The sequence below is a fragment of the Fukomys damarensis genome, unplaced genomic scaffold (assembly GCF_012274545.1).
Source record: "Fukomys damarensis isolate Sample0158 unplaced genomic scaffold, DMR_v1.0_HiC HiC_scaffold_18, whole genome shotgun sequence".
Classification (NCBI taxonomy): domain Eukaryota; kingdom Metazoa; phylum Chordata; class Mammalia; order Rodentia; family Bathyergidae; genus Fukomys; species Fukomys damarensis.
This window is the reverse complement of record NW_022900930.1, coordinates 40039084-40054766: the sequence shown is the minus strand read 5'-3', so window position 1 is coordinate 40054766 and position 15683 is coordinate 40039084. Positions and strand designations below refer to the sequence as shown.

Genomic DNA, 15683 nt, shown 5'->3' with positions numbered 1-15683 from the left:
TTTTTTTTTTTTTTTTACCCTAAAAAATGTAAGACAAGTTTTGTCAGATACTGAGTCAGAATCCTGATATCTTTTCACAAGGACTGTTGACATTTATGTAACTGCTTCTTGTGCATATAATGGATAAAAATAGTTCTCCACTTCCTGGTTCACAGGTCAGATTTTCCTGGAAAGTTGCTTGCACCTCACAATGCCCGAGACCTTGTTAAAAGAATGCTTCAAGTCCTACTCTGTCTGTGTCTCTCTGTCAGTGGACTGAGGAGGGTTTCAAAGGGAATAATGAAGTACTCCTGTGGGCCAGTACCTGTGCATCGTTGTAATGTAGAAGGAAAACACTATATATGTGTTTAACTGGAGAAAAGTTACGAATGCTTTGTCTTGACTGATTCTTCTTTCTCCTTTCTACAGGATAATAGGACATATTTTTGTGACTGTAGTAGTATTTATATAATAACAGAAAATGAGATTAAATGAAACTCCAGGCTCCCTTCAGCTTTAAAATCTGTGATTAAATGATTCTTTGAATATATGCCTGTTTGAGTGATGGACCAAAACATGTTTTCAGTTGACTTGCTATTTCCAGCCAGCTTCCAGATTTGTGGAAGCATAGCAGTTTCCCTGTTCTTTGGTAAAAATAGAAGAACGAATCTGAATTATTTTTAAAAAGATAACCAGAAGTTCTTGAATTTAAAAAGTAAGATAGCCATCAACTTATTAAAAACGCTTTTAATGCCATTTTTTAAAAATTAGGGATTAATAGATAATTTGGGACCCCAGTTTAATTACTGGTGTCTTTTTTAATTAAAATCTTTATCATTTCAATCAAGAGCATGTTACTAGTTCCCTGCTTTATATTGTTAGTGGAAATCAAGACTATTTCAACTTTTTAAAGAATAGTTTTAATTACCTATAGCGGTCTTAACTATTTAATAAGGTATGAGGTAAATACTTTGAAAGCCAGAATCTGAGTACGTTTTTAATTGATGTTGATGAATTTCAATTCAGAGTTGGTTACTTTCCAAACTGTACTTTATATTCACCTGAGAACAGAAAATTTCAGACTTGATGCTAATTCCTTTTGACTGTGTAGGTGATTTTATGTTAAGGGGTTGTGATTCAGCTTCACAAGAGGTGTAATTAGCAAACATCTTGGGAAAGAAAGTTTTTCATTTCATGCTTTAAACTGATTTAAAGTAAATAGCATTGTGAAATCATACCCTTTGTGTTTATTAGGATGTTGGAGTGCTGCAATAATGAATCTTACCAGACAAAAAAATGCAGTTTGAAGGAAACACAGGGGAGAGTAACATGTTTTTAGGCATCATTTTCACCCTTCATTTGTTTGAGAAAATGGATAGTAATTAGATGTCATGGAGCATTTTCTTACAAGGTTTCTTGATTGGATTTATTTTGCTTTCCGTTTCATATTTAGTTCATGGCAAATAGCCTTAGGTTTGAAATGATTTGATTATGATAATTCATCCCTTATTGCTTTCTTCTCAATCCCCTCATTTAAACACCATCTTCCAATTTGGATAGTGAAAAAGATATCAGAATGAACTGCATAAGATGCAGTTATTTTTTTAATCCAGTTGTCAACCCTAATGTTTCCACTCTACCCTGGGTTTTGCTCCGTTCTCCCTGGGCTTAAAGCTTCATTGTCTAGTAGGAGTTTAGAATGCTAAGTATGCTTTAATGTTTGTATTTGGACTTTCAAAAAAATGTGGTAAAAGGATTTTATTGATGAGGGAATTATAAGCTTATTAGACTTAAAATTACTAGACTTCATTTTAAACCTAACTATATAGATGCTGTCTTCCATTTCTGCCCAGTGAAGTATTTTTCTTCTAAGATAAAATATGAAAGGTGCTTTGCAATAGAGACTGCCTCATAATTAGTGATACTATTTTTCATTTTATATAGTGGTACATGAGGCAGGCAACTTCACAAATGAAGAGGTTGAATTTGCCTCATAGTACTGAAGGCACACGGTCCAAGCAAATGGTATAAACACTGGCAAGGCCCCCTTTGAGCTCTATCATACCCTGTAGGAATGTGTGTATGTGTATCTCTATCTGATCTCTCTCCCTCTCCTTATTAATCACAAAGGCTCCACCCTCATGGCCCTAAGCCAGTCTCTTCCCAGAGCTCCTCCCCTCATGTCTACTCGAGTTGAATTCATTTCTACTCTCTTAATACTGCTTGGCTTAAGGCTTTGGGCTTTAAATTCCTCCATGAGTATAAGGGGTAAACCACATTCATGTCACACCAAAAGGTGCCAATTATTGCGGGATTTTACTTAGATCTGTGTTATATTTTAAAATTTTGTGCAATTTTTAAGAAATGTCCTTTTTAAAGCTTGGTTTTAAATGAAAATATTAGCAGAAAAGAATATGCTCCAGATGTAATTATAGTACCTTCCAATGATAAAGCCTAAGCCATTCGGAAGTAATATCTACCATTTGGTCTTGTGTTTGCTGTTCACTCATAGCAGTTTGATAGGCATCATGACATGGAAACCGTAAGTGTAGCTGTGACCATACCAAGGAGTACTTTCAGAACAAGAAAGGACAAAGGCCAGTTAAAGAATGAACATTTCAAGGGCAGGCTGAAGAGGAGCTAACCAAGTAATGGCCAGAGTGATAGAGAAACTAGGAGAATATTGCGATTCGAAGCCAAGAAAGAATTTGAAGAATGACTTGGATTTCTTCAGGTGCCATAATTATGATGAGAACTGAAAAGTAATTTTTGAGTTTTACAGTCAGTGATCTTTGTGAATGCAGTTTCAATAAAGTGTGGAAATGGATCCCAGTTTAACTGGGTTTAAGAACCAACTGGAAATGAATACATAAAAACAGTTCATGTGAACTATTAACTCAGATGTGAAGGAAAGAGGAGAGGTGGCACCTAACAAAGGAAGTGATATTCAGCAAGGACCACCATCTTGCCAAGATAGTAAAGACCTTTTGTATATTTTTAGGCTATGGAAAAAGCTAGTAGATAGAGCGGTTATGAAAGAAAGATAATAAGCAATGAAAACAGGCCCTAAAAAATGCTGTGGGAAATTGAACTAAGAACATAAGGTGCCACTGTTATTGGAGTAGAGAAGATGAATAAGGTCACAAAATATGTGTATTTATAGAAGACGTGAGCATAAGATTTGATATTTACACATTACCTTGTAGAATACTAGGTTAAGCAATGTGTCATAAAATGCATTACTAGTAGTAATTTTACCAGCTAGCATTATTAGTGCCTGTTGTATGCTATGGACATATTTTTTCCCCTTTTTGCAGTGCGAGGGAACAAATTCAGGCCCTTTTGCATGATAGGCATGCACTTTAGGACTGACCTATAGCCTCAGCTCTGCTATGAACATTACAAAATAGTAGATTATGTAATTTAAGACTACAATTAGGGAAGAAGGTATTCATTAATTCACAATAGAAGAAATGAATCTTAATGAGTTTTATCTAAGGTCACAAGAGACATTAAGTATCAAAACTGGGCATTCGAACATGGATGTTTCTAACTCCAGACACCCATATGCCTGACCCTAGTTGTGGCGAACTAGATGTGTTATGTATATTTGGCAGAGTGGAACAGAAAGATTATCATTAAAAAGTCATCAATTGTCACTGGATTCAAGCAAAGCTCAAAATTTTAAATCTGAACTAGGACCAGTCACTAAAATTCCCAAATTCTAAGAATAAAGAAAAACTCTTGAGAAATTCCCAGTAGGGGGGGAACAAAAAACAGCACAAAGAGAAAAGAATCAGACTGACATTAAACTGGAAGCAAGATGACTGTGCAGCAGCATCTATAAGTGAAAGACTGTAAGTGAAATAGGAAAAAAGGATTGCAATTGTGAGATATTTGAGAACTATAGAATATCTCACCCCCCTGAAAAAAATACTTGACAAGACAAAATAATGAAAAGCTCAAATTACAAGTGTCAAGGTGACAAAAAGAAAGCAAATGAGCAGTGAAACCAAATTAAATCTAGAAGGATGCACAATGAAATTAAAAGAATAAGGCAAGACACAGGGAATGTATAATGTAAATACAAAATAAGATTTCTTAAAACAGAATGAATGATGCAGTATAATTTTGGAAGGATTGCAGAACAAAGTGTACTAATCTAAACAAAATTTAGGATTAACAAGGAGAGAGATAGGGTAAAACTATTATAAAAGTCTTTGCAGTATGTGTGAGGAAGAAATAGCCTCTTTTTTAGAAGACATTCTTTTAAGTTCTCATCTTACGTGGTTAAGCACTAAAGATAAGGAAGACATTTTAAAATAATGAACAGTACATAGTTGTAAAGAAGATATTTATTAATCTAAGTGAACCATACAACACAGCAACTGAAGTATAATCCACATTCCTTGATACTACAAATATCAAAAATTAAAACTATAGCTATGTAGAAAGCAATGAAAAAAGTAGTTTTTATTCCTAGACTATGTATGTTACATGGTGTAACGATCCTCAGAAAAAAAGTGTAGTCTTCAATTTTTCCTTAATTAAGAAGAAATAGGAAAGACAAAGAAGGAATCATATTAAGAAATCCAAACAACAACGAAAAGTCCAAAGGAAAAGAGGAAAGACCTAGATCAAAGCCCAAACTATCAACCTACAACAGGAAAACATGTGAATATACATGCCTAGCCTAATTTCTGTGCCAACTCAAATATTAACGTGTGTTAGCTGATCAGTATCCATGGAATAGAGGCTGCATATAAGTTCTCTGAAGGCAATTTTGGACCTAGCCATTTATCTCCCCTCCCATTATTTATGTACCTCAGATTCCTACTTGGAAAGGAAGCTGTTACCTTGAGTGAAGGGCCAGACATGCAGGATTCTACAATACTAAATCCTAAGGCTAGAGAGGAAATTTTGTTGTCATGATAAATCTGCTTGAAATTTACACTCTAATAAAAATTCCCCATGGAAGGGGATTCATGAATTTGGAATACTAAATCTTTGAGGGGAGAAAAAAAAACAAGAAAGACCTCAAAACATTTTTATGCATTAATGACAACCACACAAGAACAGATACAGACAGAGCTATTGTATTTACTTTAACATTTTCTTTTTATTCTGTGCTCCTCCTACCTCTCTAGAATGCTGTCATTGTCAACAACTCTTTTCATAACCTCTGAGGCTTAGTAAGAATTTTTACAATCCTAATGTAGAAACTTTGTCATCTAGTATTATATATTTAGATACTTGTTATATTGTTATTGGCATTTACTTCATATTTTAGATAAAGATCACCAAGAGTGATCATTGAAGATCAAAGGCCTATTTGTTTTTCACTCAGTTTGACTTAAAGATAATGATGCATTTGAATCACTTGATTTGTAGCTGGCATTAGTGAAAAGGAGGGAAGATATGGGGGAATCGTAATTATTTTTCTGAAAATTTATAAGACTAGACTGTGATAAGAGAATAGACAGACTTATCTTTAACGTCTTATCTTGTTCTTCCAAAATATGGGAACAGGGGCCTTAAAATCTAGAAAACATCCCTATAAGTTTGTAGCATATGCAATATATAGGTAATGTACTTACTTTGGGGTTGGGCCTCTTTTAGTCTAATAAACTCTGAGGCTACTGGAAATAATAAAAATGCAAATTATTATTCTATTAGTTGAGATTTGCATTACTGTTGTTTGAAAGGATGCCATGCAAAGGAACTTTTTAAACTCTGTGCATTGTGCAGCTGATGTCCAAAAATAAGATTGCATATATATGACACCTTTCTTCTTATGTAATTTTGCCTATTTTTGAGATTGTAATGGAACTAAGGTTTCTCTTGTTTATTAAATTTATTTTCCTCTTTTTGAGCAGAAGAGCTAGAGAAATCATTTTACTGTTTCTTTTTCTTTTGATAATATTTGCTTCCAAAAAGCAGTAGGAAAATGTTGTGATGTTAGAGCAAAGAATGCATCGGCATTGTTTCTACCAGCAGTGTAATTCTATTGATATCTGTAAGCTTTTGCACTTGTCCATTTAACCCAGACACCAGATAACATTTTTAGACCTAGCCTCATTACAAATCGCTGTCAAATGTGTGGGGTAATTCTCCTTCTGCCGTAGCTATTACATATTAGCTTTTTTTGTGTGTGTGTGTGTGTGTGTGTACTGGATTGTCTCATTCTCAGGTGTTGTTTCAAACAGCATGCTATTCTGTGGCATTTACCAATTTGCAAAGTTTTGCTCACCATTCAGTTCACTTTTTTCATATGCTTTCAAGGATTCCTCTAAATTTTTTTCTGCTAGTTACAGGTTTTAAAGAGAGACGTTGAAATCTGATCCTCTCATCTCCGTTTTCTCTGTGTCCCTCTGTAGGATGAATACAAACCGGAAAAGGCCTTGTCAGAGGAGGACTTGAAAAATGCTGTGAGCATGCACCATGCCCTGGCATCCAAGGCCACAGACTATGAGAAGAAGCCAAATGTGTTTAAACTGAAAACTGCCGACTGGAGGGTCTTGCTTTTTCAAACCCAGTATGTCTTTTTACATTGGTTCTTATTCATTTTTAGTGTTTAGTTCCCTTACCACCATTTTATACTAAGGAACAGATTCAGGCTCTGTATGGGAAATTTTGTGAATTGGCACCAGGGCCAAGAACTGGTTGCATTAAAGAAATAACTCCCTGAGATGACTCACATAAAAACACCGGGACCGTGCCGCCATGTGTTATTAGTATCTCCGTGACGTTAATAAGCTTTCTTATCATCTCTAGAACTCATTGTCCTCATCAATAAAGTGAGAGAGTTGTGGTAGACATGTTCTCTCACACAATGAGCAACACAGATGTGGATTTGAATCAGTATGTCCTCGCTCTTTCTCACAGCGCATAGTTTTTTAACGTCATTAAACCTTGGCTTGCTGCTACCATAGGTGGTGATGTTTATCTCCTAGAGTTCTGGTGAGGAATAAATGAGGTAAGTGTAGAAAGCACTGCACAGTGTGTACACACTGTCCAACAGGTATAAATTTTCCATTTCACGCTTGTCTCCCTCTCCTTCTGAGTGCCTGTAGTCTGTGGTATACCAGGAAATACAAGATCATGTTGTGAACGCGGAAGTGGGATACATCCTGCGATTCACAGGTCTGGGGACGGGCTTCAGACTAGAGGCAGAGCATTCATTCCACATGAAGGATTCTGGATTTGTGAAGTGAGAAACTGGATTTGCAGAGTAGAGGTTCAAAGAGCAGGAACTTCAATAGCGGTCCCTCAGCCTAGCAGACAGTGTGAAACCATTCAGGGCTTGAGCTTGACTTCAGAATCGTCTTCGGCTTTGTACTATCAGCTGACTCCAACTAATGCCAGAATTAAAATTGGACACTGAAAGTAGGAGGTGCAAGCATGTGTGTAGTTGTTGATCAATCAGTGTGATGTCAGAACGATGAACGGGAGCAAGATCTATTGGGAATTGAACTTTGAAGAGTATAAAATTGCTGGCATCCGCTGATACAAGAAAACAGGAGTTTCTCAGTGTGGGGATGGGGGGTTCCATTCCCTCCTGCAGGGAAACCATGGCTAGATGCATAATTACAACTATTAAGCATAAAGAATCTTTCATATTGTTCTGTTCCACATTAGTTTCTAAGTCTGAAATACCTGATAATAACACCTGGGGAATTCTAGTTACTGCAGACAGAACTGAAATGACAGCGTTGGAGTAATCAGATTAGAGAGAAATATGGGGTACACTAAGGAGTGTCAGGTTAGTGGGGTTTCTTCCAGCATAATCAGTAAAGAAAATGATTTTATATTTGGTTAACACTTTCTCATATCCCCCCTGCCCTTTTTGTACCAGGGATGGAACTCAGGTCCTTGTGCTTGAGAGGCAGGTGGTGGAACCATTGAGCTAAATCCCAGGCCCTCACATTTTATTTATGATGATGTACATGGCCGATAATCTTTCCTGGTTCATGGCCATTTCTCCCACTCATTTTTGAATTCACAAATATTTAAGAACTATCCTTTCTGGATATAATGACACACGAATGAAAAATACGATCGTGACAGCAGATAATTTCCACCTCCTCTAAGATGGATTTTAACAGTCTTATTAAGCTATATTTTATATACCATAAGTTTCATTTGTTTTAAATATGTGCTATTGTGATTTTTATTGAATTTACTAATGGTCCAACCGTCACAGCAGTCCATCTTTGGAACACTTCCGTCAGTCCCGGGAGACCCCTGTGCCTATTTTACAGTAACTCCTCCTTCTCACCTCCAGCTCCAGTCGCGCACTAATGTACTTTATCGTCTCTTCAAGTATTGCCTTTCTGGACATTTCATGTACATGAAATCGCATAATGTGCAATATTTTGTATTTGGCATCTGTCATCTAGCATAAAGTTTTGCCACAGCCCTTCCTAATTCTATCAAATACTATCTTACTATTTAGATGTACCACAATTCATTTATTCATTGAGTAGTTGTTGGGCATTTGGATTTTGTCCCTCCTTTGTTGGTTCTCAGAAATAATGGTGCCGTGAATATTGACATACTGATGCTTGTGTAGTTGTAGGCTTTTATTTTCCTGAGGTACCTGTTCTATAGGAATAGAATTGCTAAGTTGTATGATAAATTTATAGTTAACTTTTAGAGAAACTATCAATTCCAAAGTGGAGATAGCCTTTTTTACAATCCCTATATCGATGTATTCCTCAATTGAACTTCAAAATAAAATTATGTTATTAGAAGAGATGGGTTCATTTTTAGTTCGCTTTTGAGATTCGTCTCTTCAAGTATTGCCTTTCTGGACATTTCATGTAAATGGAATCGCATAATGTGCAATCTTTTGTATTTGGCATCTGTCATCTAGCATAAAGTTTTGCCACAGCCCTTCCTAATTCTATCAAATACTATCTTACTATTTAGATGTACCACAATTCATTTATTCATTGAGTAGTTGTTGGGCATTTGGATTTTGTCCCTCCTTTGTTGGTTCTCAGAAATAATGGTGCCGTGAATATTGACATACTGATGCTTGTGTAGTTGTAGGCTTTTATTTTCCTGAGGTACCTGTTCTATAGGAATAGAATTGCTAAGTTGTATGATAAATTCATAGTTAACTTTTAGAGAAACTATCAATTCCAAAGTGCAGATAGCCTTTTTTACAATCCCTATATCGATGTATTCCTCAATTGAACTTCAAAATAAAATTATGTTATTAGAAGAGATGGGTTCATTTTTAGTTCGCTTTTGAGCAATGAAAAGTAGAAGTCTAATAAATACATTTCTCTTTTTCCCCTCTGTATTCTAGAGGGATAATCCATATTCCACTAGGATGACTGTAAATTTCAGAGCTTTTCACTTCCTGATGATCACTATTGAGAATGCTAATTCCCAATGAAACTTTGTTAGGGATTAGTGGGCAGAGTATGATGTTTGTAGATGCAGAAATATGCTAACATAAGTGTCTGTGTTTCTCATAGGAGCCCAGAGGAAATGCAAGGGTGGATAAACAAAATTAATTGTGTTGCAGCCGTGTTTTCTGCCCCACCATTTCCAGCGGCCATTGGCTCTCAGAAGAAGTTTAGCCGCCCACTTCTGCCTGCCACTACTACAAAGTTATCTCAGGTTTGTCATTTTGACAGTGCTTTGAACCTGAAAAATTGTGATTTTATTAATTTGTAATCTATTCAATACTCTTATCTGAATAGGACTCCGTGTTTGGAGGGCAGATGAGAAAGTTTGTTGTGTGAGACCACATTATATAAACATAAAATACTGGGCTTTACACTTCAGTCATATTTGCCTGGAGTTGTTTGTTTATTTTAATAGCTTTTAATATTCCAGTAACTGGCTAATACTAAGGAAATATCTTGGCAAGCTTTTTCTTTCCTTCTCTCTCTCTCTCTCTCTCGATTCATTTTATTGTGAGTTAACTATGTTTGGTGGTAGGAACATAACATATTTTTAGGAACCCACACTGTGCAGTGTGGTGGCGCGGAAGGGTCTGCCCTACTCCTCAGGGAAGAACTGAGTGGAACATTTACTAAAAATAAAAGATATCTTACTACTGAATGTGACGGGGCAGTTTGGAAAGCAATGTGTAAGACCATGCATGCAATAGTGAATGGACTTTCAAAAGAATAGAGTTCTTTTGCACACAACCTGGTGCGCCTGTGTAGGTTAGGGCAGCCTCACCCAGAGGAGAGACTCTGGGGAGATGTCTGTGCTGACCACAGCAGACCCTGAAGTAAGCATCTGGAGATGCCCCTGACTTCTCCAGTCCCGCACAGACTAGTTCTCTTTAGCCTGGTTATTCTCACCCGAGGCATTGTTGACAATTTGGCTGGAAGGCAATCTGTGAACTGTAGGATGTTTAGCAGTCTCCGCATCTTCTTAGTAGGTACCAACTACTCCCCACACCCAGGTCTACCACCCAAAAGTTGGAATCTCCAAATATTGATCTCAGATGTCTTCTGAGATCCAAGTGCAGCCCATCCTGTTGAGAATCACTGTGCTAGCTCAGTACTTCTGAATCTGAGACTGCCTGTCTTTCCTTTGAGTATACCCACAGCCAGGCCATGACTCTCTCAAATGCCAGAACATCTTGTGTATTTCAGTTTATAAAATTTGTAACAAAGTGAGCACCCTGATGGACAAAAAGATAAACATTGTTGGGGAAAATAATTAAACGTTCAATTAAAAGATTGTTTGGTACTTTTAAGACACATTATTCATCATCCTGTCATTTCTGAGCTCTTCTTTAATTTATTCTTGTCTTCTATCCAAAACGTATTAGCCTCAATTATTAAAACTGATTATTGTCAGTGCAGCACAGTTCTTCCTGAACAACTCGCTGTGTAGGAGTCTCCTTCTCAAGTTGTTTTTCATGGCAGTATAGCCAGAACACATTTTTCTTCTTCTGTTGTGGGTGGAGAGACAAGTTTGAAAATCCAGGATTTTTTCCTCTTTCTGATGTTCAACGCCCCCCGAATCTATTCAGGACCTCCTTTTATGCCCAGCAAAGCAGCCATTCTCAGGCATGAATGTGCATATACAATGGCTATTTCCCAGCCCTGCAGGCAGTTTGGATCCAAGTGGTTACCAGGAAACATGTATCTGTCTCACACTCGGGACTGCCCCAAGCAGTACAGGTGACACTTGCAACACACTGCGCTATGGCAGTCTCTGCCTCCTTTAGGTCCTTCAAGCCTGCTCTTCTACCGCATCGACTCGCTGTTCCTGATAAATATCTCGTCCTGTTTTCTTTCTTGAACCCCAGCCATTGTTGTGTAAAAGCCTGACCACATGGATAGTCACTAAATACTAAATATTATGGCTTCAGGTCCAAGTTGTATGATGAGCACTAACCAGAAATTAAAGGGTGTCCTGAGCTTTCTTTCCGTAATAGTAGCCCCCACCCCTCTCTCCCCTGGGCTTTGGCCATAACCATCGCCCAATGCCTCAGGGATTCATCACAAGCCTCTAGAACTTGTAAGCAAACTCAGTACGGGTACAAGATACAAGAGTGTTCTGTATAAAATACAAATTATATCTAAGTGCTGATTTTAAAAATTTTCCCCAGAGGATCCTCTTGCGTGGAGTTTACACAGCCTACTTTGAAAAACACCGCTCCATGGACCCTGGGGCTCAATCTGAATCTAATCTTTCTTATCTCCAACACACCTTTCACAGTTCTGGGTGAAATGTGGCCCCGTTGTGTCACTTAGCTTTCCTGCCTCACTTTCACCAGTAGGTTGTAGTCTAGACTCCATGGCATTGTCCTAAATAGGGATCTCACTTTTCCAGAGGAAACAGCAGAGCATCCATTTCTTAGAGTCTGTTTAATATTTCTTAGAGTCAGTGGAGGCAAACTTATGGTGCATGAGCCACAGTAGGCTCTTCGTTATCACTGAAAGTTGTTCTACAAGCTTCACCATCACTGCGTTAGGTGTTCAATAAAATAATTAATTGAATCATGCAGAAGTCATTGCTTAGGCCCTTTAAACTGTCTTAAACATGAAACAGTGAAGTCAAATCTTTCCAGTGGTGCTTCCAGCAATAGCTCTGCTCTAACTCAAGGAAGATACCCTTTATTCTAGGGCTCCAAGTTCAGCAGTGGCACTGGTAAATTACATTGCCATTGACTAGAGATGTCATTACCTGATAAATTATGTCTCCTCTAAGCCCAAAGGAAGCCACTTGACCCCCTCCCTCTTTACTTTCACTTGTTTTCTTGTGATACTGTGCAGTAAACACAATACAACCTTTCCTCACCAACACTTTTAAAAAAAAATTTAAGCAAGGTCTTACTAAAGTAGCCTTGCTTACCTCCTCCCACCTCAGCTTCTTGAATAGCTGGGATTACAGGCCTCCACTCTTTAAAAAAACGAATCCATTCATTCATCTTCTGTCCACTGAGGAACGTGTCAGCACTCTCTTAGGTAGGTAGGCATGATAAAGGTAAGGCACTTGTCTCAGCCAGGTGATGGTGAACCTGCTGCAGCACGTGTGCCATGGGTTCACCACCCGTCTAGCTCTTAACTTTTGGGAGCTTGAAGTGTTAATGCTAGAAAAGTAATGTCTACAGACTACTGGGATACCTACTTCTTATCCAGTTAACGTTCTGTTAGACACTCAACGATTCAAAGTTGGGGGAAGTGATCCTTTTTGCCTTCAAAGAGCTTATAATCAGTAAATGGAATAAAATTAGTGCGTAGGTCAGAATATGCTTCGTGATAAGCAAGTGGTAGAGACATACAACTTCCGGAGTAACTCAGGAGGAAAGCATTGTGAGAGCTGGATTATATAGTGCCAGTTTGAGTGGTATTTGAAGCAAGGCTTGTAGACCTGCCTGTTTGAGACCTGTGGAGAGGAGGCATGTTAGGCAGAATGGAGTTTATGAAGAGCTCTGAAAGCCTTGACTTTAGCATTGATACATTAAGAAATACAATGTTTTTATTTTTGTGAGCAGCACTGGGGATTAAAACAAATGAGATACATCCCCAGTCCTTCAATGCCTCCCTCTCTTCTTCTCTCCTTCTTCCTTCTTGAGTCACTTTCACAAAGTCACTAATATATCCAGACGGGGCTCTATTTTGCAATCATCCTGCCTCAGCCTCCTACAAGTGCTGGAAGTATGGCATGAGCCACCCTGGCTGGTGAAATGCAGTGTTTTGAAGTTTGTGCTTTCAGCAGCCCTTTGGCTTTAGGAATGTTGTTCCAAAGTGAGTTTATGATTAGAAGTTGGGTGAACAGGCCTGCTGCCGTAAGGCAGTACTTGAACTCTCTGAGTCTCCATTTCCACTTAGATGAAGGATCAAAAAGGACAAGTGCTTCATTCTCTTTAGGGGCCTTAGAATCCTGAGTCCAAGTAGGGTGAGAAGTTTGATGTGGGAACTGTGGCTGTTCAGCCTCCTCCCAGCAGCCCCTCCTCCTGCCATTGCTCAAGGCTCCCCCTCCCACGTCCCCTCTCCTCCCATTCCCTCAAAGCCATCTGCATCTCCGTATTGTTTCCTCTGGTTTTCCACGGATTTTCTCTCATCCTCCTCTACATGAGAAGTGCTGAGTCTTACAGTTGGAGAGCTTGTTTCTGAGCCGGGTGGGGGCTGGCTCAGGATGGGAGGGCACTGCTGCAGCCCCACCCTGACAACCACGAGGCCTGGAACTGCCCTGTTACCTGTTCCCACTGCCTCATCACTTAATCAGAAGCTTCTTCATAGTGATGAAATTAGTGTTTGATAATTGAGTTCATCAAAAATCTAAAAACAGATCTATCTCATGATCCAGCTGTCTCACCTCTAGATTTAGAAAGAAAATGAAATCACAGCAGAGATACCTGGGTGTCCATGTTTACAGTGGCACTGTTCACAGTCACAAAGGTATAGACTTAACTGGGTGCCCATACATACATGAATTGATGAAGAAATGTTGCTTAATATGCAACATATTATCAAGCCAAAAAGAAGAATAAAATACTGTCATCTGTGACAACATCCATAGAATGGGAGGACATTATGTTAAGTGAAATAAGCCAGACACAGCAAGACAAGTATCACATGTCTTGTCATATGTGGGGATTAAAAAACATCAATCTGAATATAGAATAGTGATCACTAGAGGTTGGGGAGAGATGGTGGATAAAGGGAGAATGGGTTCAATCAGTACATACTGCATTCATGTGTTGAAATATCACACTGAAATTGCATTTATATGTGCAATCACTATGTGTTAATCAAAAATAAAATAAAGTTAGGCATGGTCTCTGGTGTGCACCTATAAACCCTAGCCACCTGGAAGGCAGAAGGATCACTTAAAAATAGGGATTCAAGCCCATCCTGGGCAACATAGCTAGACTCTCTTTGAAAAAGAAAGAAAGAAAGAAAAGAAAGAAGAAAGTTACATTTAAGAAAAGGGAAAAATTTCCCTCAAATCACTATGTAAGCAGAAGAAAATAAATCTCTTTAAATTTTCAGTTGACAAATTCTAATTGTATATATTTATGACAACATCTAAAAGAATACTACCTAGACTTTCCAAAGTCCAAAAACACAAGGATTTAATCTTATTTGGAAAAAATGTATCTATATCCTAATAATTTTAGTTACAAAAATACACAAAAAACAAAGGAAAAAAACCTTGCTTTCTTAAAATGTAAATAATTATACTGACACAGAACTACTGTAAAAAGACAAAACTACCCAGTGAAAAACTTCGTCCCTTGTTCCAGTAGGCAGCTCACAGAAAATTCAGTGAACCTACAAAAAGTGCTTATCTTTGGTCATATTCAGGGAAATGTAAATTCAAATTCCGGTGGCTTGTCATTTCATATTCATGAAATTAGCAAAAATTTACAAATGTAATGAAATCAAATTTTGACAAGGATATACAACAGTGGAAAATTTGAAATTTGCTGTGAAAATGTAAGACAGAGGGACTTTGGGTCTATTAAGTAATTTACATGTTGCAGAGGGAACAACTTTGAAAGAAAGAAAAACTATTGACCTGGCATGTCTTAGTCAGCTGCAGCTGCCAAAACAAAATAGTATAGAAGAGTGACACAAAGAGCAGACATTTATCTTCTCACGGTTCTGGAGACTGGAAGTTCCATATCAGAATGCAAGCAGGGTCAGTGTCTGATGATAGCTTCCCTTGGGCTATAGACAGCTGCCCTCTTGCCTTGAGTACAACTCAACTCTTTTGAGTACAACTACATGTGGAATTAAAGCTACAGCATATGAATATGGGGCACAGACTTTCATACATAATATTGTTTATATTTGGTAAGGGGAAAATAACAGATGAGTGAGAAATTATATATAAAAGCTCCCTGCAGCGTTTCCATTGAGTTTCAGCGTTACCAGTGTACAAAGGATAGGTTTAGAGACATAGGTTGCTTTCTGTGTGTGTGTGTGTGTGTGTGTGTGTGTGTGTGTGTGTGGTACCAGGGATCGAACTCAGGTCCTTGCGCTTGCAAGGCAAATAGGTTGCTTTCTAACAACACCTCAAAATGTATTTCCTACCTCTCCCCTACCTTTACTTTTCTGAGGCTTTCTAAAAATGTTTTGTTTTTTTTATAGATGTTATTTGAAAATGAATTTTGTCATCTTTCATTCACATTCTGCCACCCCTGTGGTTTATTTTTACACTCATGCACTGTGCTTTTTATTATTTTTCTCTATTTTGATGCCTTTGCACTT

The 15683-nt window shown here is 37.9% G+C and overlaps 1 protein-coding gene across 5 annotated transcripts in view; it reads left to right on the top strand.

Annotated features, from left to right (window-relative positions):
- The window catches only part of Psd3 (pleckstrin and Sec7 domain containing 3), a 299163-nt gene that overhangs the window by 252628 nt on the left and 30852 nt on the right, over positions 1–15683 (top strand). For all 5 annotated transcript variants that reach the window (XM_010624949.3, XM_010624969.1, XM_010624959.1 and 2 more), the window contains 2 exons: positions 6357–6514; positions 9468–9612. In XM_010624949.3, coding sequence (XP_010623251.1) covers positions 6357–6514; positions 9468–9612 — 303 coding nt within the window. The remainder of the gene's footprint in view (positions 1–6356; positions 6515–9467; positions 9613–15683) is intronic.